Source organism: Muntiacus reevesi, chromosome 3, assembly GCF_963930625.1.
Source record: "Muntiacus reevesi chromosome 3, mMunRee1.1, whole genome shotgun sequence".
Classification (NCBI taxonomy): Eukaryota; Metazoa; Chordata; class Mammalia; order Artiodactyla; family Cervidae; genus Muntiacus; species Muntiacus reevesi.
In genome coordinates, this window is record NC_089251.1 from 233,898,314 (window position 1) to 233,917,154 (window position 18,841).

The 18,841-nt window shown below is 36.3% G+C and overlaps 1 protein-coding gene across 1 annotated transcript in view; it reads right to left on the reverse strand.

Annotated features, from left to right (window-relative positions):
- BAZ2B (bromodomain adjacent to zinc finger domain 2B) overlaps window positions 1-18,841 on the reverse strand; it is a 318,837-nt gene that overhangs the window by 117,651 nt on the left and 182,345 nt on the right. Inside the window, 4 exon segments of the mRNA XM_065931616.1 lie at window positions 5,190-5,585; window positions 5,902-6,102; window positions 15,919-16,112; window positions 17,029-17,196. Coding sequence (XP_065787688.1) covers window positions 5,190-5,585; window positions 5,902-6,102; window positions 15,919-16,112; window positions 17,029-17,196 — 959 coding nt within the window.

The window sequence follows — 18,841 nt, forward strand, 5'->3', positions numbered from 1 at the left end:
GCCTTCTGTATCTAACAACAACTAATCATATACAAATTTAAATCATGATATTTAAGTGCTATAAACGCAGTAGAAGTAATGACTAGTTGATTGCTGAACCTTGGCTAGACATAATATATTTAAAAATTTGGAAAAAAAAGTTTTAAAATAAAAAATAAATAAATAAAAATTTAGTAAGTCTTTCCCCTTCAAAATATGTTTCCCTACTGCTTATTACTGCAGTTCCCATTTTTCTCAATGACCCAAACTTGAAACCTTAAAAACATCTTTACTTTTATTTTTTTTCAAGTCAGCCACATTAATACTATGTATTTTGGATTCTTTCATTGAAATACTGCTCAAATTTAAGCCATACTATCACTTCTTACCCAACTCCCAACATATGCATATGCCAAGGGCAATTTTCTCATAAAATAAGCTATATTTTATATTAGCTCTTTGGTTAAAACCTTTAGTGCCTCTTCCTCCACTGCCAACTTTATAAACCTTAAACACTTATATCTGATATTCAAATTACTTTTCAGGTAGACACTAACATACCTCTGTAGTCCAACTGAACTATTGGCCATGTCCAATGCATGTCATACACTACTTTTATCACCTCTACATTCTGTTATAATCATTTTCTTTGCATAAAATGTCTTCCTCTAATACATTTCAAGCTGATGAAATCCTGTTCATTATTCAAAATCCAACTCAAGATGTTTCCTATATTTGTCCCAGCCTAAAGCACTCATCTCTCCTATCCTTGAGCTCTTTTATGTCCCCACTCATAGTCCATCCTGTAGTTTTCTACAGTAACCATGATTTGAAGTTAGTAGAAAGGCTGGCTTAATGTTCTGTGGAATCTACTTTGGGGTGTCTTTAGCACATTAGCATTGGAAAGAACGTAGAAAACAGTTTAGAAAAAAATTATACTTTTTTGGGAAAAATTCATTTGTCAACCATCAAACCAAAAAATTTACATCTGTAAATAGCAACAAAAATTTATTTGACTATCAGGATCTTCATGAAAAGAATAACATCATATGAATTTCATTAAACTTGTATAACTAAAATGTAAAAAAGAAAACTGAAGTAGAATGATTAAAATATCTGAAGTTGATAGAAATAGAAGTTAAATTTTGAAAGGTAAAATTCTGCAATGAAAATGGTTGCCTTAAAATTAAAATCAACACTATTGTCAGCACTGGACCTGGACTCTTAATACACAAGTCAGCAAAGACTTGTGGTGGGTTATTTCATAAATATAAATGGAGATGGAATGCCACACAGAATGACTTATTAAATATTTTAAAGTACCAGTACTAATAAGCATTAAGCAATTCCCATATAAACTTTTTTATCTTATTTAACTTATCTTAATGGTATTTGTTTAGAAAATTAAGTTAACTTTTTGTAAACAAAGACTGAAATATAATATTTGTACATAAGGCAATGCTTCACAAAGAGAAAGGGCTTCACTGGTATTTATTCAGTGAATAAAATATTGAATATTATACTATATAATTGTTTATCTTTTTAAAAAAATTTTATAGCAAACTTTTACATAAAATATTTTAATATACTAAATTTTACTTAATATTTATATGCAACATAAATATTGCATAGTATATGAGTATATATGTAATGTACTCAATACTTCATATTTTATATACATACTGATTTAAATTTTCAGCAGAAAAATTTAGTGTATTTTCATTTCTTAGAACAAAATTTTGCATTCTAATAGGTGGTTAATATTTTTAATAGTTAATATTCCTTCCAAATATATAGGATCAAGAGTCATAAAATCAATAACTTTCCCCTTAATTTTATGTTTCATATTTTAATTTTCTGAAATTGCTTCTCATTCTATAACTCTGAAGAATTACTTCTCATATATTGACATCTGAAGGTGTTCTAAAATAACCATAAAAGACTGTATTTTATCCCAAGACTAGCATCAGTTACTCTTTTACAGCAAATGTGTTATCCTTTTTGATATTAGGGGTGGGGCATTAAGAAGGAGGGGAGAAAAATGAGACCTGTATGGTAACAAAAGTCTTGCTACTTCAATATACCCCTTGGGTGACTGGAGTATGAGAAGAGAGAGGTGCAAAGTTTTGTCCTACCTCTAAGCTCTTGCTCCCCTAGTCTTTACCTGACTCTCTGGAGACCACAATAAATCTTCTAGGCAAAACTCCTGGTCTTTATTACAATTAATGTGTACTGACTTAAAGTAAATGTCTACAGTATAAGGTTTGAAAGGATCCAAAAAATTAAATAACACTGAAGAAAATCATCAACTAGTGTGGAAAGCAGATACATGGAAGAGTGAAATAATGGAAACTGTCATAAGAAATCAAGCAAAATTCTAAATATATTAGACTGTCACATAAAGAAGGAAAGCTGATGTAAGAGAAGTAATTATAAAAATAACCTTTAACTCAATGCCTGCCTGCTGCCTGCTAAGTCGCTTCAGTCATGTCCGACTCTTTGTGACCCAATGAACTACAGCCCGCCAGACTCCTCTGTTCATGGGATTCTATAGGCAAGAATACTGGGGTGGGTTGCCATGCCCTTCTCCAGGGGATCTTTCTACTCAGGGATTGAACTTGTGTTTCTTACATCTCCTGCATTGCCAGGCAGGTTCTTTACCACTAGTGCCACCTGGTAAGTCCTTAACTCAATTCTAGATACCCATAAATAGATAGTCATTCACAGTTGAATCTACTGTGAATGTGCAGTTACATAAAACATTTCCTACTAACTACCATATCATTTCAGAAATACCAAATTATTTCACCTTTATCATGGGCTTTGAAATCAGAATGATCTTGGTTTAAAAATCTGTGTTCTTGTAACTTGTTATATGATGTTGAAAAGTGACTTAACCTCTCTGAGCCTTAGTTTCTTTACCTCACACAATTTTGTAAGGATTACATAAGATCACATGGGTAGAAAGTCTAGTTTGGCTACATTTATAAAGCAAATGTTTAATAAATGACTTTCTAATAGATGTCACATAAAAATCTTTAAATAGGCATTTAAGAAACTTAAAAAATTAAGAAAACTTTCAAAATGCAAGTAACTATTGATGTGGCTCTTCATTTGTCTTAAAGTGGAATATACATTCATGAAAAAATTAAAGTAACCAATGCAAAGTAATTTTTAACTTGCTTAACTTTTCAAAGACAGTCAATAATGTGGTGCCAATAACTCCTAACAACTGATCAGTCCATTACAAGTTGTCATATGTGTGATATTTTGATACCACTCGTCATTCCATTTAGACTGGGGGCCTCCCTGGTGGCTTAGAGGGTAAAGTGTCTGCCTGCAAAGTGGGAGACCCTGTTGGTTGCACATTTGAATCACTTGGGATACTTTTTAGACATGCAATATCTCAATCTCAACACAAAAGATTCTGATTTTAAATTGTTCTGAAATGGTTAGTTCTTTTTAGAAGTTTTCCAGGTGATTTTAATGTACACCTAGGCTTGAGAACTACTCATTTAGATTCTCAAAACAGTTCTATTTTCTCACTTTTCTTTGACCTTGTTCTTAAATTCTTTCCTGATAGCTTAGTTGGGTAAAGAATCCGCCTGCAATGCAGGAGACCCTGGTTCGATTCCTGGGTTGGGAAGATCCGCTGGAGAAGGGATAGGCTACCCACTCCAGTATTCCTGGGCTTCTCTTGTGGCTCAGCTGGTAAACGTACTCCAGTATTCTGGCCTGGAGAATTCCATGGACTGTATAGTCCATGGGGTCGCAAAGAGTCAGACACGACTGAGCGACTTTCACTTTCACATCAAATTCTTCACTGTAAAAAACATATGGATACCATGGGGGGAGGGCAGGTGGGATGAACTGGGAGATTGGGATTGACACATATACATTAGTATGTACAAAATAGATAACTAATGCTGCTGCTGCTGCTGCTAGGTCGCTTCAGTCATGTCTGACTCTGTGCGACCCCAGAGATGGCAGCCCACCAGGCTCCCCCGACCCTGGAATTCTCCAGGCAAGAACACTGGAGTGGGTTGCCATTTCCTTCTTCAGTGCCTGAAAGTGAAAAGTAAAAGTGAAGTCGTTCAGTCCTGTCTGACTCCCAGCAACCCCATGGACTGCAGCCCACCAGGCTCCTCTGTCCACGGGATTCTCCAGGCAGGAGTACTGGAGTGGGGTGCCATTGCCTTTTCTGGATAACTAATGAGAACCTACTATATAGCACAGGGAACTTTATGTTCTCTGTGGTGACCTAAATGGAAGGAAATCCAAAAAAGAGGAGATACAAGGACTCTAGTGTTACAGAGTCTAAGTTTGAATTCCAGCTCCATCACCAACTAGCATGTGATCTTGGGTGAGTTAAGTCATACAAATCTCAATTTGACCATATGAATATGTACATGATATTATTAGTGGCACTTACAGATGTCATTATCCAATAACTAAATACATATGCAGCACTTAAAATAATGAATGATTGGCAAAACAATAAGTCTTTTCCAATGATTAGGATGCCTAATGATGGTTTTTATAAACAAAAGTCAGGTGACTGTTCAAACAGAATATTTTTTCTCCAGTCTGGGTAAGTTCAAGAATAAAAAGCACTGGTCATTTAATTACTAGAATTCTTCTGAACATATGACTGTAGACTATACAATAATATAAAATTAACAGCAAAAAAATAAATATGAAAAAATTTTCTGATGAGTGGTTCCGGTGTTTGTATAAGTAAATTTACTCAAAATATTTTGTGTTTTGTATAATTCATTAAGAATGGTAGAGGAAAACAATTCTTAGAAAGGATTTTTTTGCTTAAAATTGATAAATTATAGAACTATAGAGGTAAATTATTCAAGATTTCATTTCTTTAAAAAAGAATATGCTAATATTAGAAAAAAAAGAAATTGATTCTAAACAAAAGTAACTGTGAAGTGTCCAGTGCAAATATATTTATCCTCTTACTGCTAAATTATTAAGACTAGGAAAAATGACAAGATTGCATTTACAAAAGTACATTAAACAGGTGTGTAGGTAAATATAAAATCACAGAAATTTAGTTTTCTGGTGCAAATATTCTATTTCTATTGACTAAGAAAGTATAAATTTAAGAGTAGAATTCAGTTTAAATGTAAACACTGTAAGACTATATAATAGCTCTTTGTCTAATAATAAAATTCTTCTATAAATTATTTTCAACTCACCCGTTTGGAACGCAATTCACTGGTCAAAGAACTAGATTCTTCAGAGGTATTTTTATTCCCTGCTTTAAGTACATCAGGAGAAGGAACTATGAGTTTCATGTAAGTTTCCTTTTTGGCTTGATTTACCAAAGATAAAGGTTTCACATTGGACACCAATCCCGTAGACTGTATTACACTTGTGTGTTTGTTCACAGATTCCTCCTTTGCCTGAGAGCTTTGGAAAATAAATGGAAGCTGCTGTGACAAAACCTGAGGCTGCTTCTGCTGGGATTGGAATGATGAGTGAGTCTGGGATTCAGACACAAGAGGTAATGGCTGGTGAATTCTTTTTTCCTGGGCTTTTTCAGTTGCTTTCTGTCCTTCTGCTTTTGGGTCTGAAACACCATGTAATAGCACCTGTAGATACAAATTAAAAGGCAACTTCTTAACATCTGTTAAAACAAAGAACATCAAGCAGTAAATCATGGGGGAGAAAAAGGGCACCTAAAAAAGGTGTTTCTAATGATTGATAAATATATAAAGTTCACTAAAAAATTCACAAAATGTCCCTTTAAAAATGTTTCTCTATCTCCTTTTTATTCTTGTGCAAAAGGAAGAACTAAAGGCAATAATAAACTTTAAACTATATAGACTTTGAGAGTTAAGAGGAGCCAGTTAATTCCTAAATATGAATAATGTGCAGATACCACCCAATGAAATGATTTATACCTACCTGGTTGTTACTTTTCTGCTGTGCTTCAGTCTCTGAATCAGAATCATCATCTTCACTTTCTTCAATACTTTGATCTTCTTCTTCATCTTCCTCTAGGTCATCTGAATCACTACTACTAATGCCTTCACTTGACGTGTCTGATGATGTGCCTGAATCACTATCACTGTTGCTAGAACTTTCCATAGCTTTCTTCCTTGGCTTCTGGATAAAGACAAGATTTTTTAAATAAGATTTTTCTTTTTGGAAAAAATTCAAGTTTCAGTAAGAGGTATGCTCTTTTAATTCTTAAATGATATTTTCAATCTCAAAATATCATTTTAGAAAAAAGTAAAAAGCCACATGTTTCAAAAGTAATTATTAAAAAAACTGATCACATTAACTTATCTGACAGGAATCTCCAGTAAAAAAGTATGACATCTGTCATGTATAGAATAGTGAAAACAGTATACAATGTAGTATGTATATGTGTAATAAATATATATATATGTACACTCTCATATGACTGCCATGCTTCAAAATGTATGACAGATTAAAAAAGCAATTTACAGAAAGATCATTCCAGTTATGATAAAGAAAACAACAGTTCCAGATATGCACATTGAGTTCTACATTTAGCTTTAATCTTTCTTTGTGTAGACAGTGAATCAGTAGCCAAACACACCTTTCTAGGTGCTGGACTACAATAAAGTCTTTGATAGAGTCTCTGCCTTCTGAAAACTTACATTCCAGTGGTGGTGGTGGTGGTGGTGATAGACTAGACAGATGATTATTTTAAAAGCAATTCCATACAGTAAAAAGTATTGTAGAGAAGATAAAACAGGCAGAAAAAGGCTTAAAGAGCGGCTTTAGTTAAGTGTCAAGGAATTTCAGTTTTGTATATTTCCACATCAGAAAAGACATAAAAATATGATAAAAAGAGAGATTAATTTCTGGAACATTTAAGACCCTACAGGACAAAGAAAATTCAAAGCTGAAAAGGGACCTGAGGTCATATAAAAGGAAAGTTTTGTGTTTAAAGGACAGACAATGGTAGTGGATAAAAAGAGGAAAAATAATGAGATAAAAACAGTAACTAAATAACTATACAATAATGAAAAAGTTAAAATTCTGCCAATAGGAAGACTAAAAGGGATAAATGTCAAAACAACAAAGCAACAAGACTGACTACAAAGTTATTTCAGAACATTTCTATAGTGTTTGCTGGTAGATAAAATAGAGAAAAATCAGCAACGAATTCCAAAAGCAACGAATTACACAAGTTATGGCTTTAGAAGGAATGAAGTCTTTCATAACTATGGGGTTTGGGAATAAAAGATAATAATACACCTCTGTATTATTATTGAGAATAATAATACAGGTTTTGTATTATTGAGGCCAGGTTTTGAAGTCATAGTTTCAGATGGCAAACACATACTTTCCTTTGTGTCTTCTGAAACTTTAAATCATATAAACTACATGTGTGAAGACAGTCACTCCTGTTATATTCTGCTTGCCATGATACTGTGTTAACTGCTCCAAAGTGGCACAGACATACCCTTCAATAAGTTAATAGTCTCATCATTCCCTGAGCTCTTTCCCTTACAGTAAAGCAGAAAGGGATTTGAAATAAGGGAAATCACAGGATGAGAAAGACCAAAGCAGAGGTTAAAGGGAAATAATACTAACAGAGTAATGTTAAGCCTACCATTTTGGGGGCAGAGAAACAGTTCTTTCTTTGCAACCAAAATCTGTTTTGAGTCTCTAAGTATGTATGGGCTTCCTAGGTAGTGCAGAGGTAAAGAATCCTCCTAACAATGCAGGAGACTTGGGTTTGATCCCTGGATTAGGAAGATCCCCTGGAGTAGGAAATTCCATGGACAGAAGAGCTTGGTGGGCTGCAGTCCACAGCACTGCAAAGAGTCAGACATGACTGAGTATATAGGCACACACGCATAGCAAGACTATGAAAACCGTAAGGAACCTAAACTGAAATTACCACTTTCAGTTTTAGAAGAAACCAAGGAAGGAAGGGAATAAGGGAGCTACTCTGATTCAGCAGGAAAAAAAAAAAAAAGAAACAACAACAACTCCCATTTCATTGTCCAAGCAATCTGTGTAGTTTTCATCTACAGTTGTTATGACAGATGGTCTTACACTCCTCGAGAGTGGGTCGAGAGGTGAGAGTTCTAAAGTTTCAGAGACATAAAATATTCACTTGTAGAACTTGCTGTAGCCAGCAGATTCCCGGATCCCAATTCTAAACAAGGCACAGGGATCTGCATTAACAAGCACTTAATATGATTCTGATGCAGGTGGTCTTGGCAGAGCATACTCTGACAGTATGCAAAGAGTCTGTTTTATAACAAATTTAGTCACTGCGTTAAAAAGAAAAAGTAGATGTGAGTAGACAAGTCCATGTATCAGGGAAAGATAGAAAACCGAGTTTCAATATCACCAATTTCATCTCCTTAGTCCCTATTAATGTGTATGTGGGGGGGAGTGGTTCTTTTGAATTTTTACAATTAGGTAGTAGGTCTTTTTTCTGTCATTTAAATATTTTAAAAATGAGTCTTCTTAGATTCATAAAAAATAATCAAAGGAGATTTTACAAATTATCCCCTTTCCCCCCTACAGCGACTTAGCAGCAGCAGCAGCCCCCAACCCATTCTAGGAAAGCTTTTCAGAACTCTCTCCTTGAACTTTCATTTCCCTGGGTATTTATTTCTTTCAATAGCAAAACAAATACATATTCAAGACTATTCTGTACCAGGCAGAGTTGTCCTAGTCTCTGGGGATACAAGGGTGTGACACACAGATAGCAACTCCGCTGTCATGGGAACCGGGAGAAGAGAATTAACAAACAATGTAAGTAAGGGTTTTTAGTGATAAATACCAGGACTAAAACAAGATAATTGGATAGACAGTATGTGCTGGGGGTGGGATGAAGATGTAGATGTAACTGTCAGGTAAGATTCTTTTCAGTTGGGACCTAAATGGACAGCAAGAGCCCATCCTAGAAAGATAAAAGAGACTTTCAAGCCATGAGCTGAAAACAAGTTTGACATGTTCAAAGAATGGAAAAGTTAGCCAGACCTGCTAGAGCACAGAAACTTCTCTCTTCCTGGGAGAGAACCACAGGAAATAAGGCTTGACGGACTGGCAAGGGTCAGACCATGCAGGGTCTTACAGGCCATGGCAAAGATTTTATTCTGAGTAAGAGAGAAAACTATTACAGAGAGTGATAACATGATATTTAAAGTGATAAAAAAAAATCACTTGTGTTTTTATAAGACTGTTATGGTTGCTGTGGTAACAATAACTTGTATGGCAACAAGAGTGGAACTTAACCCTGAATTGTCTTATTTATTTTTTTCTCAATAGGCTTTATGTTTGTATATTTTAGTCTCTATTGACTTACTTTGCTAAATTTAAAATACCTGTATTTATTCTGAAAATACATGTAGGGAATTAAACTTAATGATTTCAAGTGAGCATCGCTGATATAAGTAACCCTGCCTTCTAGGAGGAATTATCAAAATTAGCTGAACACTTTTCAAACTTCACATGAAAAGAGCTGATGAAGTAGTTCTTTTTATAAGTTTTTAAAACTGAAAATATGGGGTAAAAAAGTACAGGATTTTCTTTTTTAGTTTCAGCTCCCTTCATCTTCATTATACTTGAACAACCCACTAACACAGATTCATTCCAGACCATGTATTATTGATATCTAGAAGTAGCCTTCTGAAATCTTAAGTTCTAGTACCCCTCACACTGACAGTCGGTATGTCTCTAGTGACACTCCTATGTAGACATAAACAGACACCCCTATGCTCAGTTGCTCTTTGCAACCTATGGGACTGTAGCCCACAAGTCTTCTCTGTCCATAGAATTTTCCAGGCAAGAATACTGGGGTGGGTTGTCATTTCCTACTCCAAGACACCCCTATGGTACCCAGAATTTCTTTCCTTATATCATTAAATAGGTACCTCTGTAAGTTGTTAATAGCTGCTCCTGGAAATATTTTCCACTTTACCTTCACTTATTTTGTTTAGGAATGTCAATGTGCTGTGCTTAGTTACTCAGTCATGTCTGACTCTTAGAGACCCCGTGGATAGTAGCCCGCCAGGCTCCCCTGTCCAATAGGGACTCTCCAGGCAAGAATACTAGAGTCGGTTGCCATGCCCTGCTCCAGGGAATCTTCCTGACTCAGGGAACGAACCCAGGTTTCCCACATTGCAGGCAGATTCTTTACCATCAGAGCCACCAGGGAAGCCCTAGGAATGTCATTACAGATTCCTTACTAGAACGAAGGACAGAATCTGTTTCATATCCATTCCTCCAAAGTCTCGCCTTGCACATTGTGCAGGCACTAGATATATTACATGCTCTTAATGTGGTGTGTCAGAAGTTTCTCAATCCCCTCATATTATAGCTGAGATAATAGAGCAAGTGATGTTACAGGATCACAAACTTTTTTAATTAATTAATTTTTTATTGAAGGATAATTGCTTTACAGAATTTTGCTGTTTTCTGTCAAACCTCAACGTGAATTGGCCATAGGTATACATATATCCCCTCCCTTTTGAAACTCCCCCCCCAATCCCACTCTTCTAGGTTAATACAGAGCCCCTGTTTGAGTTCCCTGAGCAATACAGCAAATTCCAGTTGGCTATCTATTTTACATATGGTAATGAAAGTTTCCATGTTACTCTTTCCATACATCTCACCCTCCCTTCCTCTTCCCCCATGTCGATAAGTCTATTCTCTATGTCTGTTTCTCCACTGTTGCCCTGTAAATAAATTCTTCAGTACCATTTTTCTAGATTCCATATATATGTGTTAAAATACGGTATTTATCTTTCTCTTTCTGACTCACTTCACTCTGTATAACAGGATCACAAACTTTTGACTCACTGCCCTCAGAAATGTCAGGCCCTGAGAATGGTTTTTATAAAATGTAGACAAAAAGGCAATGTTTTAGTTATTATCTGTCTTTCCAAAATGTTTGTAGTTGATGCTAGGGTTGAACTCAGAATAAACCAAGACTTCTCACTCAAGAAGAAATTACAAATGAAAGCAGGTCAAATACACTTATACAGGTGCACTTACTAGAAATTCTGGATATAATGTGTTAGTTCACATAGCTGGAGGTCTCTCAGCTTACTTAGTAGGGTGAATGAAATCTGGACACAGTGGTGGACTATATTTAGTATAGCTGAAGTGTCACAACTTCCCTAGGACAATGTGGAAGAGGAAATCCAAAGACTTATAGTGTCTAGAATGCTGGAGTGAATTTACTATGTGCAATCTGTACAATATCACCCTATTCCTGATACTCCATCTACGGCAAACAAGCTTTGTCAGGAGGTCCAAGCAGGAGTATTTGTTGGAAAGGATGTGACTATTGCCCACTGGATGGCAGAGAAATTCACGAAGCATCACAGATCAGCGTTGGCACACAGGAAATACCACCTGCTGGAGTGCCAGAAAACGTTGCTAGGGATCTACGAGTGGGGTGCAGAAAAATTAGCTAGAAAACCAACCACAGGCATGCTATCAAAACTCACTAATAAGCTGCCTGCTGGGATGTCAGTGAAACTCACTAAATGATGTGCACTACTGGGTCTATTGAACACAAGTGGCAGGACAGCTGCCAGCTGGTGAGGAAGCTATTCACTGGCAGCTACAGCATAAGACCAATAAGAGAACACCTGAACCAAGAAGAGAAGCCCTTTCCTCTTCCAGTGTTTCTCCAGGACCCTCTATTTGCAAGGTCTAATATTGTGCCAACTGGCAAAGGAGAATTCAGAGCTGAGAAGCATTAAATTGCTAACCTGCACAGTTGGGGTTATGATGAAATAAAATTGACCATGAACGGTAACTGCTAAACTTGAATATTGGGTACACAAATAATTATACTATTCTGTCTATTATGCATTTTGAAAATTTCCATAATAAATAGTTTCTTGTTTTGGTTTTTCAAAAGCATGGGCGGTGGAGTCAACTTGCCTGACTTCATATCCTAACCACTTAATGGCCAACTACTTGAGGACTCTTTTTCTTGATTTATAATAATAGCACCTACCTCATTAGGAGTATAGGGAGGGTTAAAATCGATATTATATGCAAAGCAATTACAGCAGAACTGGTATATGTTAACTTCCCAATAAACCTTATCTATGAGGTGGCCCTGAACCCCACCAGAGAGCTGCCAGAACTTACACAGGGCTGGGGAATCAGACTCTTGGAGGGCACAGAGCCTTGTACGCACCAAGACCCAGGAGAAAGGAGCAGTGACCCCAAGAGAGACTGACCCAGATTTGGCCATGAGGTCCAGGTGTCTCCAGCAGAGGCGTGGGTCAGCAGTGGCCTACTGCAGGGCTGGGGGGCACTGAGTGAAGCAGTGCATGCAGTGGGACCTTTTGAAGGTCACCATTATCTTCATTACCTCCACTAAAGTTTGGCCCCAGGTAAATAACAGGGAGGGAACACAGCCCCACCCATCAACAGAAAATTGGATTAAAGATTTACTGAGCATGGCCCTGCCCATCAGGACTCAGTTTCCCCCTCAGTCAGTCTCTCCCATCAGGAAGCTTCCTTAAGCCTCTTATCCTTATCCATCAGAGGGCAGACAGACTGAAAACCACAGTCTCAGAAAACTAACCAATCTGAATGCAGCCTTGTCTAACTCAATCAAGCTATGAGCCATGTTGAGTAGGGCCACCCAAGACAGATGGGTCGTGGTGGAGAGTTCCAACAAAACGTGGTCCACTGGAGAAGGGAATGGCAAACCACTTCAGTATTCTTGCCTTGAGAACCCCATGAACAGCATGAAAAGGCAAAAAGATAGGACACTGAAAGATGAACTCCCCAGGTCGGTAGGTGCCCAATATGCTACTGGAGATTAGTGGAGAACTAACTCCAGAAAGAATGAAGAGACGGAGCCAAAGCAAAAACAACACCCAGTTGTGGATGGGACTGGTGATGGAAGTAAAGTCTCATGCTGTAAAGAGCAATACTGCATAGGAACCTGGAATGTTAGGGCCATGAATCAAGGTAAACTGGAAGTGGTCAAACAGGAGATGGCAAGGATGAAAATCGACATTTTAGGAAGCAGTGAACTAAAATGGACTGGAATGGGTGAATTTAACTCAGATGACCATTCTATCTACTACTGTGGGCAAGAATCCCTTAGAAGAAATGGAGTAGCCCCATAGTCAACAAAAGAGTCCAAAATGCAGTACTTGGATTTAATCTCAAAAATGACAGAATGACCTCTGTTCGTTTCCAAGGCAAATCATTCAATATCACAGTAATCCAAGTCTATGCCCCAGCCAATAATGCTAAAGAAACTGAAGGTGAACGGTTCTATGAAGACCTACAAGACCTTCTAGAACTAATACCCAAAAAAGATGTCCTTTTCATTATAGGGGACTGGAATGACAAAGTAGGTAGTTAAGAAATACAAGAAGTAATAGGCAAATTTGGCCTTGGAGTACAGAAAGAAGCAGGGCAAAGGCTAATGGAGTTTTGCCAACAGAATGCACTAGTCATAGCAAACACCCTCTTCCAACTACAGAAGAGAAGACTCTACACATGGACATCACCAGATGGTCAAAACCGAAATTACATTGATTATATTCTTTGCAGCCAAAGATGGAGAAACCTTATACAGTCAGTAAAAGCAAGACTGGGGGCTGACTGTAGCTCAGACCATGAACTGTTTATTGCTAAATTCAGACTTAAACTGAAGAAGAAGGGAAAATCACTAGACCATTCAGGTATGACCTAAATCAAATCCCTTATGATTATACAGTGGAAGTGACAAATAGATTCAAGGGATTAGATCTGATAGACAGAGTGCCTGCAGAACTATGGACAGAGGTTTGTGACACTGTACAGGAGGCAGGGATCAAGACCGACCCCAAGAAAAAGAAATGCAAAAAGGCAAAATGGATGTCTGAGGACGCCTTACAAACAGCTGAGAAAAGAAGAAAAGCTTAAGGCAAAGGAGAAAAGGAACAATATACCCATTTGAATGCAGAGTTCCAAAGAATAGCCCGGAAAGATAAGAAAGCCTTCCTCAGTGGTCAATGCAAAGAAATAGAGGAAAACAATAGAATGGGAAAGACTAGAGATCTCTTGAAGAAAATCAGAGATAACAAGGGACATTTCATGCAAAGATGGGCACAATAAAGGACAGAAATGGTATGGACCTAACAGAAGTAGAATTAAGAAGAGGTAGCAAGAATACACAGAACTATACAAAAAAGAACTTCATGACCCAGATAATCACGATGGTGTGATCATTCACCTAGAGCCAGACATCCTGGAATGTGAATGCAAAGTCAAGTCGGCCTGAAGAAGCATCACTACAAAGCTAGTGGAGGTGATGGAATTCCAGTTGAGCTATTTAAAATCCTAAAAGTTGATGCTGTGAAAGTGCAGCACTCAACATGCCAGCAAATTTGGAAAACTCAGCAGTGGCCACAGGACTAGAAAAGGTCAGTTTTCATTCTAATCCCAAAGAAAGTCAATGCCAAAGAATGCTCAAACTACCACACAATTGCACTCATTTCACACGCTAGCAAAGTAATGCTCAAAATGCTCCAAGTCAGACCTCAACAGTACATGAACTGTGAATTTCCAGATGTTCAAGATGGATTTAGAAATGGCAGAGGAACCAGAGATCAAATGCCAACATCCGTTGGATCATCAAAAAAGCAAGAAAGTTCCAGAAAAACTTCTACTTTATTGACTATGCCAAAGCCTTTGACTGTGTGGCTCACAACAAACTGTGGAAAATTCTTAAAGAGATGGGAATACCAGACCACCTGACATGCCTCTTAAAAAATCTGTATGCAGGTCAGGAAGGAACAGTTAGAACTGGACATGGAACAACGGACTGGTTCAAAATCAGGAAAGGAGTATGTCAAGGCTGTATATTGTCACCCTGCTTATTTAACTTATATGCAGAATACATCATGAGAAACACTGGGCTGGATGAAGCACAAGCTGGAATCAAGATTGCTGGGAGAAATATCAATAACCTCAGACATGAAGATGACACCATGTTTATAACAGAAAGTGAAGAAGAACTTAAGAACCTTTGATCAAAGTCAAAGAGGAGAGGCAAAATGTTGGCTTAAAACTCAACATTCAGAAAACGAACATCATGGCATCTGGTCCCATCACTTCATGGCAAATAGATGGGTAAACAGTGGAAACAGTGGCATACTTTATTTTCTTGGGATCCAAAATCACTGCAGATGGTGACTGCAGCCATGAGTTGAAAAGATGGTTGCTCTTTGGAAGAAAAGCTATGACCAACCTAGACAGCACTTTAAAAAGCAAAAACATTACTTTGCCAACAAAGGTCTGTCTAGTCAAAGGTATGGTTTTTCCAGTAGTCATCTATGGATGTGAGAGCTGGACTATAAAGAAAGCTGAGTGCCAAAGAATTGATGCTTTTGAATTGTGGTGTTGGAGAAGACTCTTGAAAGTCCCTTGGACTGCAAAGAGATCCAATCAGTCCATCCTGAAGGAGATCAGTCCTGAATGTTCATTGGAAGGACTGATGCTGAAGCTGAAACTCTAATACTTTGGCCACCTGATGTGAAGAGCTGACTCATTTGAAAAGACCCTGATGCTGGGAAAGATTGAAGGCAGGAGGAGAAGGGGATGACAGAGGATAAGATGGTTGGATGGTATCACTGACTCAATGGACATGAGTTTGAGTATACTGTGAGAGTTGGTGATGGACAGGGAGTCCTGGCGTGCTGCAGTCCATGGAGTTCCAAAGAGTTGGATACGAGTGAGTGACTGAACTGAACTGAATGATGACTATTTGTGTTATGAATACTGGTGCTGATGTTTTTAATTTTTTAGATGTTTAATACTAAAACTACTCAATAAAAATAAATATCTGTAAAAACAGGGTTTGGTAAATCAGAAAAAATTATTCCATAGATTTGGGTGCTTTGACCTTTAGAATACTTATGTAGATCTGTTATATTTGTCCTCTGAAGGTTAACTTACCTTATCTTTGATTTTGTCAGCTCTAGCATCCAAAGGCTGGGTTTTGTTTTGTTCCTGATTACATTTTCTGTTTCCTCCACCTGAGCTTATAGTTTTAGTTTGTCCCACAGAACTTGAAGCAGTAGTGGACAGTACAGATGTGTTGATACCAGATACAGATGATGTACTGTTTCCATTTATTGATCCATTTACACCTTGAAAGTTAAAATAAATATGTTTATACAAAAGAATGCTATTCAGCATAAAAAGGAATGAAATAATGGCATATGCTACAATGGGGATGACTTTAAAACATTATGAAAAGTGAAATAAACCAGACACAAACTGTGTGATTCCATCTATATGAGATATTCACAACAGGTACATCTGTAGAGAAAGAGGGCAAGTTAGTGGTTGCCAGAGACTGAGAGAGGAAATAATAGGGAGAAACTGGTATGAAGTTTCCTTTTGGGGTGATGAAAATGTGTTGAAACTAGATACAGGTGGCTGTTGCACAACACTGTTAGTGCCTTAAATGTCACTGAATTGTTCTGATTAAAATGGTGAATTTTACATTTATGTGAATTTTACTTCAATTAAAAAAACTTTAGAAAAGTAATTAAATACAACTATTCCCTCTTTCAGGGCAAACTCCCAAACATCTACTTAAATGAAAAGACAGATAATAACAAACCATCAAAAATGGTATTATAGCTTGCAAATGTATTCTAAAAACAGTTATCAACTATGAAATATTAATGAAAATGTAAAAGAAAAAAGGTGTGCTAACATATAAATTTAATGCTTAATTTTAGAAGAAGTAATATATTTTATTGAGCAACATAAGGGAGGTAATGAGATACAGAGGAAAAGCAGTGGAGTTGGGAGTTAAAACCTGGGTTAAATTCTGCTATGCAATGTCAACATGTAAACAGTACTTTCTTGAATAATTTATTTAATCTTGACTGCAAAACATGGAACAGTTTCAATCTCGCAGAGTTATTATAAAGATTAAGCAAGACAATGTGAAAGTGTCTAGCACATTGCTTTATAACTGTTTCTAAATCTGAACTCTACTGAAAATGGTTACTGAAATGAAGGATAACACTTCACTCAAGTTAACATGGATACCTTTTTCAGGACCATTTCGATTACTTTTTCCAGAAGTTCTTGAATGGAATGAAGAAGAATCATGATTCTGGGCTGGAGGAGCAAACAGTGGTGGAATTCCCAGTAACGGTGGAAAGAAGGTTGCCCCTGCACGTGTATGAACATCTGTTGTTCGCCACCATTCTGCACCTCAAAACCAAACACCAAACAAGCAAAAATATTTGGATTAACTTTCTAGTTAATTTAACAGTGCTTTTTATAGTTTATTACTGAAAGAAATTTTCAGGGTTTATCTTGGAACAGAATTGCTGAATTACACATAGTTCTGATCATCTTTCTAATTATAAGATAACTGATTAAAAGTTATTCATTCATCATTCTGCTCATTAAGACAGTATCCAAGGTTCTTCACTTAGCAGCTTCTATTAATTCAAGTTTATGAAGAACAAGGGTAGTCTATAGTTTTTAAAATAAAATGGGAACATTGAAATTAATATTAAAGAGCTATTTAACTCTTTGATGACTTACATCATAATTTTTCTAAATTAGCAAAGAAAGAGTATTTAGGATTATTTTAATCTATTTTAAAACCTTAGAATGTAAGGGAACCATCCACAATCTATGTTAAGAATTTCCTTAAATTACATAGAACAAAAATCTGGCTTTGATAAATCTAATGGTTTAAATAATAATACAAATACCACTGTAATTCAGCGTATCTTGAATACATTTATGGAAGAAAATGTCTATATCTTTTATTTTTTGGTCTAAAAAATGAAAAGTGCTTCAAGAATTTCCAAAAACAAGTTGCCACATTAAACTATAAAAGACTTACATAAAGTTTTTTTCCTTAATTTTAAAAGCCTGAATTTTATTTATACTTCCTCTTACAATTTACAGATAATAATGTCTTATCATTGAATGCAATTTAGCTATTCAAACAGTGGCTTTTAGTTAAAACTGTTATAAAATGAGAGAAGCCACATTTTATAGAATACATTATTTAGGGAAGGGTTAAGATTAAGAAGAAATCTGAAATAAATCAAAGGACAGTCTTATATTGCCCCATCTAAAATCTTGGAAAGAATACTTTCCAAATGGCTAACCAGCTAGATTACCAAGTCAGTTACTACCTTTCAGGCTGATCTTCCAAGAGATATGGTACATTTTCATAGACTTGATAATCACAAAAAATTAGAGGAAAAATCCCAATAATAGAGTATGGGAACATTCAACATTGTCAATGTATTGTATTATATGATCTTGAAAGTTTTTCTAAGAACATCTCTTCATTAAAACAAGATGTAAAGTTATGTGCACCTTCATTATCTAAAGACAAAAGTCTAGCTTAAAAGAAAGTGAAATGTTCATGGTAACTGACATTCTGAAATGTCTAAAAAACAGTATAAGCAGAAAACTGCAAAAGCTATTCTACTGCACTGCAGGAAGTCGCTGCTAGTGAAATGACACCAATGTATATTCAGCAGTGCCTGAATGATGGGAACTGAACCAAGAATAACTATACAAAACTATCAATCATTTATCTACTGTTAAGATGAAAGAACTGTATTTAGATAGAAAGAAAAGCTATGTTTTGGGGGCTTGTATCAGCACAGCCGGAATCTATTGCTATTTATAGGTTTGAAAACTTGGTTCTATTTAGCTGATAAAAAAGGAAATACCAGTTTCCTGAAATATTCATATTACTTAAAATAGAGTCTATAATTAAAGCAATATAGTTGAAGGTTCAGACTTTGTAAACAACCAAGAAATTGGTAAGGTAATCAAAGTATAATAAGACTCAAATATTTTAGACATAATCACTCTCAGAAAA